Here is a 14,229-nt window from a genome sequence, read left to right on the forward strand (position 1 = left end):
ACGGAGTGCACTAGAGGCAGAGCGAAGCAGACAGGATGCTGGAACTCCAGCTCCAGCACAAGCCACTGACGTCAGTACACACGCGACAGGCACTCAATACCTATTCGCTGAATAAACAAATGAATTTGGAGATCGTGCTTATTTCATTCTCTCTCCTCTCCTTAACTTGTACTACATTCGTAAGAGATGGAAGGATGAGCCAAAACAAACAAGCAAAAAGCACAAGCTGGCACGGTTTCCGTTCATAGGGCTGACGGCGGTCAAGTCGCATCAGGGGTCTGAGACCTGCCCCAGGCCCACGGGAGGCCCTGCTGCCTCCTCCCCCGCCGGCAGGGGGCCCCCAGCTCCCCGGTCCCCACCCCCGCCCCAGGACGGCCCGACAAGGACCCTGGCGCCTCCCCGGCTGCGTGCGAGCACCTGGATGCCCTTCAGGTTCATCCTGCGCTTGGGCGGGTGGTAGGGCAGGAAGTAGCGGCTGTCCTCTGGCGAATCCTCTGAGGTTGAAGAATCGTCAGCCTCCTGACCGTTGGTCCTGGGGCTGGTGTCCCCAAAGTTCTGAGAGATGATGGTCACTGGTAGGTTCCTGGGCAAACTCTGGAGACAAGGGGAGGCCGTGTCCGTGATGGAGCGCGGAGGAGCAGCCGCCACGCGCAGGAACAAGCTCTGATGGCGCCACCACTCCCTCGGGCACCCGAGCTTGAAGCTCAGGGTGGCCTCCTCCTCTTTCCTGACCCCCGCATCCAGCCCGATGCCAAGACCTATCATTCTAGCTCCACTCTCCTCCTCACAAGACCCCCGCCTCCATCTCCCTCCCGCCAGGGCCCTGGCACAGACCCTCGCGCTGTGCTGTTTACAGTAGCAGAGGGACTGCCTCCCAGATGGTCTTGGCCCCTTATCTGATACACCACCATCAGATCCACAATTTCCAGCCCTATGCCTAAGCTACAAATATAAGAAGTGTGGCTGAATGAATGGATCATGATAAAAACAGTGCCAGGTACTGTCCTAAGTACTTTACAGCCATTATCTGAGGCTGAGGTGCAAGAATATTAAGTAACTTCTGGTTGATCCCCTCAGAGCCACACAACACCCTCACGCTACGTTGCCTCCAAACCCAAAGCTTTTGGCCTTACTTCCCCGCACAAAATCCTTCACGTCCAAGAATAACTCGCGACCAAGCTCCGTAGCCGATGGGCCCACCCTGCTCCCTCCTGCGACTCCCTCCAGCCCACCTCCTGCCTGTCCCCGCCTCCCACTCCACGGATGACAGACAGACCTGCCAACCGCGGCCTGCCGACGGCATGCCATGGCTGTCACATCTCCAGGCCTTTGCTTGTGGTGTCCCCGTGGGCTGGAATACAGCCCCATCTTTCCTCACCTAGCCAGGCACCGTCACAGCTTTCGTTCATAAATTCAGCAGATGTTCTCCGAGGGTCCACCCTGTGCCTGGCACCGTGCTACACGTTGGACAAACAGAGGGGCCTACACGGAGCTTCTGCGCAATTACAAACTGTGGGAAACGCGCAAGAGTTGAGGGCATGACACAGAGGCTCCTGGTTTCCATCAGGAACCAGTGAGGGCCTAGCCGAGGAAGTTGACACTCCAGCCAACCCCAGAAGGGGGTCAGAACTTGGCCAGGTGAAGTCCGGGGACAGCATCCCAAATGGAGGTCCCGAGGCCGGCTTCTCCTGTAGGGAGTCTTTCCCGGAAGCCTGACAGAATGGAGGCCTCCTCCCCTGGGCGCCTACAGCACCCCTTCAACGCGTAATTTACAACACTTGCGTTGAAATGTCATGCTCCTGGATCTGCGTCCAGCACTAGATCTGAGTCCTCTGGGCTGGGAGGGTGGGTCCTATCCTGGTTTCCCCAGGTGACTGACTAGCGATGCCCTTGGGCAAGTTACTCAGCTGCTCGTGTCTGGATTCTACCCTTGGCAAAGGAAGACAGCGATCTTACTGTCCTGGAGGGCAGTCCTGTGGCACGGAAGGCACTTAGCACAGTACCTGCAGACAAAGGCACCCAAGCCCACAGCTACGAGAGTGATAACATCATCTGCCTTCATCATGGCATCGTTCACTTCGGAGCGCCTGGGGCCCCGCTGTGACACGTGCCTGAACTTCACATCGCGATAAATGACGGTTTCCTCACAGGCGCTACTGACTTTACAGAGGGCACGGCGTGTTACACCCGATGCCCGTCCAGAGGGGCTTATGGAAACCCAGCGGCAGGCTAACGGTCGACAGAGGTCACCTGAGGCGGAAGGGACTCGCCCGAGCTCACCCGGCCAGCAAGCGGCCAGGCCAGGGTTTTGTCCTGCCTCTTCTAGCTTCTAAATGAGCGGCTTCTACTCATCACGACCCAGACACGCCACGGTTCAGGGGCACGGCCGTTCTGGGTGTGGGAGGGAAGGGTGTGCTTCCTCGCGGAAGCGGGAGCGCGCGCGCCCGGCTGGCCCCACCTGCTCGAGGCTGCCGCTGTCCTTGGACAGGCGCCGGAGCTTGCTCTCCAGGTTCACGATGCAGGCTTCCCGCCGGACCATCTCGATCCTCATCTCGTCGTTCTTCTCCTCCAGCTCGCGGATCTGTTTCCTGTACTTGTCCTTTTCGATTAAGCACTGGGAGTACTGGGTCTGCGCCTCGTCCCGGGAATGGAAGGCCTGCCCGGAGGAGGAGGAGGAGGAGGAGGCCGCTTGGCTCTTCGCCCCGACGCTCCCAAGTCAGACCCAGACGCCCGCTCCCCAGCCCACGCGTCAGTCCCACGGCCTCTGGCCCTTTTCTGGACTCCGACCCTTGGGCGTTTCAGTCGATATCATCCTGAACAACACGCCACAGCCCCCGTCTGTCCAGCCCTGGCTGTGTCCCTTGGAGCCCACCCTCCGCCCTAGCGAGTGGCACCATTATTATTCTTCCCATTTCACAGACGAGGCTTCCAGGGAGTGGCAGCTTGCCTGCAGCCACGCGTCTGAAGAGTGACAGGGTCTGGACCTGGCCATCTTACTCTATAGCCCAGGCCGCCGGGGTCCAGCTCAGGCCCCCATGCTATTCAAACGAACTGGGATAGGATTCACTTTGGGAACGGAAGCAGGAAAGATGGATTCACGAGCGATTCCGGCGGAGTTAATGACACTGCCCCAGACAAAACCTCCTGCTGGATCCCACGGCCCGGAGCCCGCAGGCCTGCCGCGCAGCCGCCCCGGGCAGCCCGTACCTGGTCCCGCTCCCGCTCTACCTCCTCCAGCTGCAGCATGAGGGTGTTCATGCGGTGCTTGTACATCTCGCAGTCCTTCCCCAGGGTCGAGCACTTCAGCTGCAGGTCCTCTTTCTCCTCCAGGTACTGCGAGCACCGGGGGAAATCAACACACGCATCAAGCGGTCATCCATCGGGGCCGAGAGCCATTTTCTGGCTGCGTCTTCCCGGAGCCGGCCTGCCCCTCCCCACAGGGCCTGACCTCGTGAGAGTCAGCTCTCTGACCAGATGGGACCAAGGTAAAAGGCCAGTCCATCAACGGAGATCTGCTGTGGACCTACTACGTGCCAGGGAATGAGCGCGAGGCAGGGTGGACGCCACGTGCGCCCTCCTGTGGCCTTCAGCCAGGGGGAAGACAGGTGCCGTGCTGACGCTTAGTCATTCACAAGCAACTGCAGGTGCTGACGCACAGGGAATTTACACCAGGGGCCAGACCTGGCCCCTGGAAGAGAGTGTGGGCTCTGGAGGTTCCACTAACGCACATCCGTGCACAGGGGCTCCCAGCCCGAGGGTGCCAGCTGGGTGGGTGCTGCCCCGACCTCCCAGGGGCCCCACCTTGTCCCTCAGCTCCTCCGCCTGGCGGACCTCCTCCTGCAGGTTGTAAATCTTGTTGACGAGCTCCTGTCGGTCCTCCAGGGCCTCCCTGCGGTCATGCTCCAGGATGTCCAGGATGGCCTTGTCCGAGTCTGGCAGGCTGCGCTTCCCGGCCTGGGCGGGCGGGGAGTGCGGAAGGGGGGAACATTTAACGGTGCTGGGGGCACGGGAAGGGCAGGGAGCGTGGGGCCCGGAAGGCGGCAGATGACAGCGCCGGTGACACACTGAGCCAGCAGAAGGTTTTGGGCCAGGGGAGCAGAGAGAGGCAAGGGTCGCTGTCTCTTGGGGCCCTTAAGCAGCTTCTTATTTATGAATTTTATCACCTGGAAAGAAGCATAAAACCCGCTTCTGCGCAGACACATCTCGACACCTACTGTTCTGCCCCGGCTCTTAGCAGAGCTCAGAGGAGCACTTGCTGCTGCTCAGCCACTTCACGGGGGACCACAAAGAGAGGGCTGGTCTGCCTTCCAGATGCCTCCCCTGAAATACCAATTGATCTCTCCGACTAAACCGGGACTCATCCTCTGCTCTGAACTAGAGCCTTCCACGCCAGGCAGCCAATCCTGGGGGGTGGGGGGAATCATTCTGGAGGAAGGGGCGGGTGCCTTTTCTCTTTCCCTGCATATGTATTTTGGGATATTATTCCTCTGTACCTACAGATGATCCTGTGATGGCAAAGGTGGGGAGGCTCTTGAAGTTTTAACAAATCACACAGCGCTGAGAGTTGAGTTTCTTGGGATCTTTAAGGCAAGAAGATTTCTCGGATGTACTTTTCTCACAGCACCCAGGGCAGTGATTTTGTGTGAATGGTGATTTTCACGGAGTGATTCAGCCAAGGGAACATCGTCACAAGTTTTATCTCACATAATGTCGTGTCTCTGAGAAGTGGGTGGTGTGGTCACCCCCGCTGACAGAGGAGGGACTAAGGTGCCCAAGGATGACATGAATTCTCTGTGGTCCTGCGGTCAGCAAGTGGTGGCTCTGGGACTCACACCCAGGCAGGCATGTCCGTCCCCGACCCTCATCCTCCCTTCTGCCCACTGTGCCCGCACTGGCCCTCACCTGGATGATGGACTGCAGCTCCTGGATTTTGGTCTTCAGCATCTCGTTCTCCCGCTCCAGCTCCAGAACTTGCTCCTTCTTGGGCCGGTTCTCGATGTCGTTCTTTAGTTTCAGTGACTGATTCCTCTCCAGCTTGCATTCCTCCTCCATCTTATTCAATCGATGCTTGAGCTGGTCAATCTGAAACACCCACAGGGTGCCGAGGGGAGAAGGCAGTCGGCAGGAGACATTGAGAAAAGGCAGCGCCTCCCAGATCCTCCTGGACTTCCAGCATGACCTGTGCTCTGCCGCCCTCTCTCCTTCCTCCAGTGGGTGACAGAGAAGGCCTCAAAGAAACCTCTTCCAGTGAAACGAACCACGCCCTCCTTGTTGGGGAAGAGGTCCTGATCCATTAATTTAGAACAGTTCTAAAGCAGTTATGTCCCCTGGAAGACTCCCTCAGGCAATTTTTGTGGGGTGGAACAGATTACAGACTAGGATAAAAGGTATCCAACCTGGTGTTTCCCTGAGGTATGTTATCCATTTTAAAGGTCTTTTAGGATGGGTTTCAAACTCTGATCCTCAGAAGTCAAGATTCCCTCAAGAACCCTCGTGTTATAGAAGGGAGCAAAGAGATGGGGAGGGGGGAGATCCGGGCCCCACCTGACTTCACACCCCACAGTAGTTCTGCATATGCACATGTTTTGGCCTCTTGTGTTTCACACAAGATTTTAGTTGAACAAATGGCATTGCTGCCATTGACAGGATCTCTGGCCTAAAGGACCTGCCCAGACTTAGTGTGTAAGAAAGAGTGGCTTCCTGGAGGAGAAGGCAGTTACTACCCCTGGAAATGGGACAACTTCTCCAGCTGTGCTGAGCTTCACCCAGGAGGCGAGTGTGAGGAACTGAGACCAGGAGGAAGCTTCTCAAACCTCTGTGACTTAGCCTGGCTGCTTCCCCAAACTGATCAGCCTTGGCAAAACACCTAGAAGAAGAAGATTGTTTTCAAGGTCTGCAAGGAAGAGGGCACCAAATTCTAGGCTTATGGGGGGAACATCTCAAGAAATCTGGCAGGTAGAGGGTGGTGGCTTCAGCAAGGAAGGGACCTCGGCTGTACGCCTGTGGTCTGAGGGAAGGAACAAAGAGGAATGCAGGGAAGCAGCCTGGGCCTGAGAAATGGCCTAGGACTCAGCTGGCCAGATGTTCTTTCAAGTTCTAGATATGGTTTCTCACTGTTACTATATGGCCAGAAAAACATAAAGCAGGAGAAAGTTCTAGGAGAGAAAGTTTTAAAGCTCTGCCACAGGTTAACACCTCCAAATCCTAGATGAGACAGCACAGAAACCTTGCTTCCTGGACACACACACACACACACACACACACACACACACACACTCCTCCTTAGAGTCTTGGAATATGAACCCAAGTGACCTGTTCTGGGTCTAGATCCCCAGTCCCATCCAAGTGGACACAAAGTGGGTGCTTACTAGGTCAGCCATCTTGCCAAAGACATATTTCAGTATCTCAGCAATCCTAGGGCGTAGGTATTATTTTCATTTCCATGTAACTGGCATTTACAAATGAGGAAACTGAGGCCAAGAACCAACTAAGTGGTAAAGCCAGAAGCCAGAAGTCAGATTTGAAGTCAAATCCAAAGGATTTAAAAGCTCCTGCTCTTTGCCTGCTATGCCACTGACTCAATTCACCCGAATTCTAGTGGATTGTTTACTGATCTGTCTGGTTCAACGAAATTGTAAGTGACCTGGGCACAAATCAGGTTATTTATGCCTATGTCCCCCACAGTGCTTAGCACCGTGCCTTACACATGGCAGGTGCTTAATAAATATTCTGAGAGTCTATTTTCCACCCAGCAGCCAGAGTGATCTTTCTAGATATAAATCAGTTGTCCCTCGCAGCTCTCAATCCCTCAGCGGCTTCCATCACTACTGGAATAAATCCCAAAGTTCTTACCAAGCCCCCAGGATCTGGACCCTGGCCATTGCGCATCTGCTCATTGGGCTCCAGCCCCACTGGCTCTCCTGCTGTTTCTCAAAGACACCAGGCACGGCCCCTACCTGGGGCCTTTGCACTTGCTCTTTGCTCTTCCCCTGAGACTTATATGGCTGGCTCCTCCCTTTCCTCAGATCTCTGCTCCTGTGTCTCCTTCTCAGGACGCTCCCTGACCATCCTATTTAAAACAGCACCCCTCACTCACCATCCCTAAACTCTTTTCTCCCTCTTCTTAATAGTACTTATTACTACCAGCTATTGATGCATTTTTTTTCTGATTAGAATGGGAGCTCCATGACAGCAGGGCTTTGGTTTTGAGTTATGTATCCCTGGAAAAGAGCCTGGTGCGAGGCGGTGCACAATAAAAGGAATGAATGAGTTAAGCAATTCCCTTTTCCATCTCCCTTTTGGAAGTAAACTCATGAATGACGCCTATCATTTGGCTGCTGGACTGCTCATTGATAAGTGACTATTCCACTGTGTCACGTTGCGCTTTGTGGATACAGCTGTGAAGGGCAGAGTCCCGGCCTTCAGGATCTCATGAATCCACGGGGCAGGTGCTGTGCCCACCTCGTTGCTGATTTTCCCGAGGGCCACAGAGCTGGGCAGGGCCCTGATACTCCACCTTACCCCCACCCAGCACGGGTGCAGGGCCCACGTGCTGGGCCCAGGTGCGCACCTCTGGTTCATGGGCCTGGTGGGTCCTCATTCCGGAGCAAGAGGGAAGCTCCACCGGGTCCAGGTGCGCAAGTCTGCACATGCGCACAGTGGCCCAGAGGGCTCCTGAGCAGGACGCCACGCTCACTGGGTCTGTGTGCACGTGTGCACACATGCACAGTGGATCTGGGCGCAAAACTGCGGCGCCAAGCCTCACTGGGTGGGCGTGCGCATGCGCACCGTGGATCCAGGCTGCCAGAACTCCTGTGTCTTCCCTTCTCCCTCACCTGGCCAGGTGTTAAACCCTGCCCTTGCCCGCCTGCTGGCCTTTGCCCCGGTGGCCTTCGCTCCCCGCTCCCTCACTTTGGCCCAGCGGCTCCCGCCACGCGGCCCTCACCTCGAGTTGGAGGTCCCGGCTCCGCATGACCGCCATGTTCTTCTCCTCGCTGAGCTGGGCATAGCGCATGGCCAGGTTGTAGTTGTCGTCCTTCACCTTGACCAGCTCGTCGTTGTAGCTGTCCCGCTCCTCCTTCATCTTGTAGTACCGATCCTGGAAGGTCAGCAGCTCCACCTGCGTCAGCGTCAGCTGCTTCTTGTCGTCCTCCAGCTGCCGTGACTTGGCCAGCAGCTCACACCGCTGCAGGTCCTTGGCCTTCATCTGCTGCTGCAGCTTGATGACCTCGTTCATCAGGAAGTGCGTGAGGCCCTCGTGGCCCTCCTCCACTGTGGAGAGGGGGGCACCCAGTCAGGCCTGAGGACTGGGGAGGGGAAGGAAGTGGGTTCCAGACGTGGGGCAGGTGTCATTCGTCCACTCATTCACTCACCAACATTTTACTGAGCTCTTACTACCCATGAGGCACCGGGGATTCAGGGTGCGCAAGACAGCCTTGGTCCCGGTAGAGCTTAGGTCTGGTAAGGGAGACAGACATTAAAAAGGCAAGTGCTCACACACAAAGAAACCTACAGATTGAGAGGACTGCACAAAGTAAAGGTATAGGGGACTATGAGAGTGTGTGATGGGGTCGGGGGGACCAGATCCAGCTGAGTGGACGGAGGCACTAGAGAAGGCTGCGGATGGATGAGCTCCAGTATTGAGGAGAGAAAACACATTCTAGGAAGGTGGAACAACATTGCCAAGGTCCTATGGGAAGGGAAGAGGAACCTGGCACATTTCAGAAACTGAAGGAAGACCAAAGTGGCTGGAGCTTAGAGAGAGGGAGAGGCAGAAAGGCGAGGCTGGGAGTATCATCAGGGGCTGGACCATGTAGGGTCTTTGTGGGCTGCCCTGGGGTCTTTAGATGGAAACAGTGGAAAGCCACGGAAAGGTTTTAGGTAGGGGAGGGGAACATGAGGGGTAGAGAACTCACTGGATCAGAGCAGGAATGGATATGAAGAGCTGAGAGGGTTGTATGGGTCTTGACTAGGATAGTGGTATATATGGAGAAAAGACTGACTTAAGAATATTTAGGAAGGAAAATTAAGATGACAAGTTGACCACGGACTCTGGTTCATGGGATACTGGCAGGAGGGTAGGCAAGGCAAGGACAAGATCCAGAGGGTAGGGGGAGTTCCACCCCACCAACATTCATGGGGGGTGTTCAGTAAACACCCACTTCTCTTGCCTCTTGATTCAGTTTGTTCCTCTGTGACCTACATTTCATCATCAGGCAGAAGTAAGTGGTTGACAGTTCGTAAGTGCCACTGGGGCACTGTCCTGATGTCACAGATCCATAACCTTAGAACTGTCCCACCACTGGACACACACACACACACCTCCCATCGCAGTCCGAATGCTGATGGTAAAGCCACTTACCCACAATGGTGGAGAATCTACGAGTGGGTTCCTTTCCAGTCACCAGTTTGTACAATTCTGGGTAGTAAAATTCCAGACTCTCCAAGAAGGCCACATAGCCCCTTTGCCCCTTCGTATGTAGAATGTCCAGCAGTCGGCCTAGAGGAAAGGCCAAATCACTCAGTGGGCAGAAGCGTACATATCTGATTGGATGCAAGTCTCCAAATCCAGTCTTATGCTGGGCTCACATCCAGTCAGTACACTCTTAAGAAGATAGTCTCACCACAACCTGTCACTCCTGAGTTATATCTTACAGTCCAGATAATGTAAATCAAAGTGCCAGGCCCTCAGCAGGGATATTGAGTGTTAGTTTCCTTTCTCCAAAAGACTGGTAGAACCAGAAGCAGCCATAGGAAACCAACAGTCTGAAAGAGCTTCCCACTTGACCAGGGCTAAAATTAACCACACAGGCATCTGTGATTGAAGGAGGAGGGATGTACAGCAGTGGTTACAGAATAATATATGGTTCTCTGGGACTCAGACCAGGAAGATTAGTATTTGGGTGGGGAGCTAGGAAAAGTCACAGGAAGCAGGAATAGCTCCATGTTCTTCAATGGGATTATCACATAGTCTGGAAACATTTTTAATCTAAGTGTAATTTCCTTGGCAGTTTTCAGTTTTTATCCTACTGGTTCCACTTATTGTTTACATTTCTTGCCCCTTCCTTAAGCATTTTATTTTCAGCTGTTTCTTCCCTTGAGGTCCTAAAACTCAATCCTTCCCCTAGGGTAGACATAATAAATAAATTTCATCTTGTGTCAACTGATTGTTTGTCAAAGCTGCCTGGAGCACCGTGTTGAGAGGGATTCTAACGTTACATCCAAGCTCAGTAGGAAAACATGCTGCGATTAGTGATGTCTGTCATGTATGCAAAAGAGAGGCATAGCATATGAGCTACTTATCACCAGTCATACTGTGGGCAAGTGGGTTTCAAACCTCTTAAACTGTGAACCACAGAAAGAAATGTATTTTACATTGTGACCGCATGCTTACACACAAAGACATATTTTGCTACAAACATATATGTGAATACACACACAGATGTATATAAAACCAAAACAATGTTCACAAACCACACTTACTACCTACCTTTAATGAATGTGATAAAGGGTCATGGACCCCTAGGCAGTCTGGAAAAGCCTATGGACCCTTTATCAGAATAACATTTTCAAACAGATAAAATGCATTGGATTACAAAGGGAATCTATCATAATAAGATACAGTTAACAAATATTAAATTTGTGACTCAGTAATAAATGTGCTTCTTTATCAATGCATTAAATAACCCAATCTCTTGGCAGGTCTAATAACTACTATAATGTCAAGGGAAAGATGAGTGTAAATGATATTTTGGAAATCTGTAATAGCTGTAATGTGATAAGAAGATATCTGTAATGTTTACTGTTGACAAAGACACAAGTATTCCTAATCATTGTGATTTGTTGCCTACCTGCATCCATAATTGAAGGGAATGCTAAGTCTTAGGTTGGTAAAATAAAGATGTAATTTCCCCCTGTCCAAGTTAATAGACCCTCTCTACCCATGGACAGTTTGGTGGGGGACCGGGGGTGGCTAGAGGTCTATGGACTCTAGTTAAACATCCCTGACTGAGAGAAACTTCATTTTGCTACAGCTAACTGTAAGTTATTTCCTGAGGTTACCTGCCCGGTTGATCTTGGACGGCAGCATGGGAGCATTAAGCACTTCATCTTCATCTTGTTCATCAATGACCTTGCACTGGCGCAGGTAGGGGGTGAGCTTGGCTGGGTTGATGTAGCGACTCAGCATGTGCCGGTTGCACTCCACATTCTCCCACAAGGCATCGTCCTCATCCTTCAGTGTCTGCATATAGTCATCCATCTCTGGCGCCCCTCCTTTTAGACATAAACCCCAACAAGGTTAATAAAAGAGCCTCACTGGAATAGCTCTATAAACTTTGGAGAGATCTCCAGTATCCACTGTTAAGTGAAAAAAAAAGTAGAGAAAAGCATATATATTCTACCTTTTATTTGAGAAAGGAAGGGATATGAATAGACATATATTTCTTCATGTACTAAACACAAACGATGGATGGATAAGCCATAAAATTTAAGCAAAAATTATAGGGAGAGAGGGAGAGTTTTGTAGTTGGAGTATATCCTTTCCTTCCAAGTTTTTATATCTTACTAAGAATTTATATTTCCAAAAACAATATATGCTATACTTTTTGTTTTACAGTTTCACATAAATGGGATCATACTATATGCTTTCCTGTTTCCTTTTTCAACTTGCTTTCTTCTCTCTGCATTTACTAAGATTTATCTAGGTTGATACATACAGACCTAATTCATTCATTTTTAAAAACAGGTTTGTTGAGATATAATTCATGTACCATACAATTCACCTTTTAGAAGTGTACAATTCAGTGCTTTTTTGTATATTCACGGAGTTGTACAACCACCAGCACAATTAATTTTAGAACATTTTCATCACCCCCCAAAGAAACTTCATACCCTTTAGTAGTCACTCCCCATTTCCCTCCAATACCTGCTCCTCCAACCTTAGACAACCACTAATCTATCTTCTGTCTCAATAGACTTGCCTGTTCTGGACATTTCACTTAAATGGGATCGTACAACATGTGGTCTTTTGTGACTGGCTTCTTTTCAAGGTTCATCCATGTTGTATGCAGCATGTTTCAGTACTTCTTTTTATTGAAGAATACTTTATCATTGTATGGATATATCATATCTTGTTTATTCATCCATTGATAACTTTGGGTTGTTTGGTTATTATGAATTATGCTACTATGAAGATTCATGTACATGTTTTTTTGTCAACACGTTTTTATTTCCCTTGAGCAGATATGCAGAAATGGAACTGATGAGCCATAGGGTAACTCTGTGTTTAACATTTTGAGGAACTGCTAAACTGTTTCCCAAAGTGGCTGCACCATTTTACATTCCTGCTAGCAATGTATGAGGTTCTAATTTTTTCCTGCTAGCAATGTATGAGGTTCTAATTGTCAACAATTATTCTTGTCCATCTTCTTTAGTACAGCCATCTGAATGGGTGGGAAGTGGTATTTCACTGTGGTTTTGATTTGTATTTCCCTACTAACTAATGATATTGAGCATCTTTTCATGTGCACATTGGCCATTTGTGCATGAGAAATGCCTATTCAAATCCTCTGCCCATGTTTAAATTGGACCTTTGTCTTTAATATGGAATTTTTATGTGTTCTGGATACAAGTCAGATATATGATTTGCATATATTTTCTCCTATTCTGTTGTTACCTTTTCACTTTCTTAAAGGTATTATTTGTAGCACAAAAGTTTTTAATCTTGATGTAGTCCGATTTCTTTTTTCACTTGTGCTTTTGGTGTGTATCTAAGAAACCATTACTTAATTCAAGGTTATAAAAATTTACTTCTATTTATTTTTCTAAGAGTTTTATACTTTTAACTCACATTTAGGCTTATGATGCATTTTGAATTAATTTTTGTGTATGGTGTGAGGTAAGGGTCCAACTGTTTTTTACATGTGGATATTCAGTTGTTCCAGCACAATTTGCTGAAAAGATTCTTCTTTCCCTATTGACTGGTCTTGGCACCTTTGTCAAAAATCAATTTACCATAAATGTGAGTGTTCATTTCCGGACTCTCAATTCTCTTCCATTGACCTACATGTCTACCCTTACGCCAGTACCACACTGTCTTCATTACTGTAAATGTGCAGTAAGTTTTGAAATTGGGAAGTATGAGGCTTCCAACCTTGTTCTTCCCATTTCAGATTGTTTTGGCTATTCAGGTCCCCTTGCAATTCCATATGAATTTTAGGGATCAACTAGTCAATACTTGCAAAAAAAAAGGAGTTGGGATTTTGACAGTGAATCTGTTGAATATGTAGATCAGTTTGAACAGTATTACTATCTAACCATTAAGTGTCATGCTCCAAGAATATGGGATGTGTTTCTATTAATTTAGATCGTCTTTAATTCCTTTCAGCAATGTGTTGTAGTTTTCAGCGTACACTTCTTTTGCTAAATTTATTCCTAAGTATTTTAATTCTTTTTGATGGCATCGTAAATGTGAACTGTATTCTTTTTTTGTTGTTGTTGTTATTGTTGTTGTTACACGGGCCTCTCACTGTTGTGGCCTCTCCCCTTGCAGAGCACAGGCTCCGGACGCACAGGCTCAGCAGCCATGGCTCAAGGGCCCAGCCGCTCCGCGGCATGTGGGATCTTCCCAGACCGGGGCACGAACCCGTGTCCCCTGCACTGGCAGGCGGACTCTCAACCACTGCGCCACCAGGGAAGCCCTGAACTGTATTCTTAATGTTATTTGTTGAATAAAATTCATTGTTAACATATGGATATGCAATAAATGACTTGTATATTGCTCTTCCATCCAGCAAATGTACCGAAATCATTTATTAGTTCTAATAGTTTGTTAGCGGATTCCTTAGGATAGGACGTTTTCTATATGATTTTCCTATATATAAGATAATGTCATCTGCAGTTACATTGTTTTACTTCTGTGTTTTCAATCTGGATGCCTTTTCTTTTCTTTTCTTCTCTATTTTTTCCCCTCTAATTTCCCAGGCTAGAACTTCTAACACAATGTTACATAGAAGAGGCAAGAATGGACATCCTTTTCTTGTTCTTGATCACAGGGGAAAAGCATTCAGTTTTCACTGTTAAGTATGATGTTACCTGGTTAAGTGTGTGTGTGTTTCAGACATTCTTTATCAGGCTGAGGAAATTCCCTGAGTATTTTTGTCACAAAAGGATGTTTGATTTTGTCAAATGCTTTTTCTGCATCCAACTACCATATAGTTTTTAGTTTTG

The 14,229-nt window shown here is 49.7% G+C and overlaps 1 protein-coding gene across 1 annotated transcript in view; it reads right to left on the reverse strand.

Moving 5' to 3' along the window:
* CARD11 (caspase recruitment domain family member 11) overlaps positions 1–11,269 on the reverse strand; it is a 30,407-nt gene extending 19,138 nt beyond the window's left edge. The window contains exons 1-8 of the mRNA XM_079719767.1: positions 11,062–11,269; positions 9,362–9,499; positions 7,946–8,271; positions 4,903–5,082; positions 3,802–3,954; positions 3,208–3,333; positions 2,459–2,656; positions 418–594 (exon numbers count right to left, since the gene is read on the reverse strand). Of these exons, the coding sequence (XP_079575893.1) occupies positions 418–594; positions 2,459–2,656; positions 3,208–3,333; positions 3,802–3,954; positions 4,903–5,082; positions 7,946–8,271; positions 9,362–9,499; positions 11,062–11,260 (1,497 nt within the window). The 5' untranslated portion in view covers positions 11,261–11,269. The remainder of the gene's footprint in view (positions 1–417; positions 595–2,458; positions 2,657–3,207; positions 3,334–3,801; positions 3,955–4,902; positions 5,083–7,945; positions 8,272–9,361; positions 9,500–11,061) is intronic.
* Between the last annotated feature and the right edge of the window lie 2,960 nt (positions 11,270–14,229).

This window comes from Hyperoodon ampullatus (assembly GCF_949752795.1).
Source record: "Hyperoodon ampullatus genome assembly, chromosome: 14".
In the NCBI taxonomy this organism is placed as follows: domain Eukaryota; kingdom Metazoa; phylum Chordata; class Mammalia; order Artiodactyla; family Ziphiidae; genus Hyperoodon; species Hyperoodon ampullatus.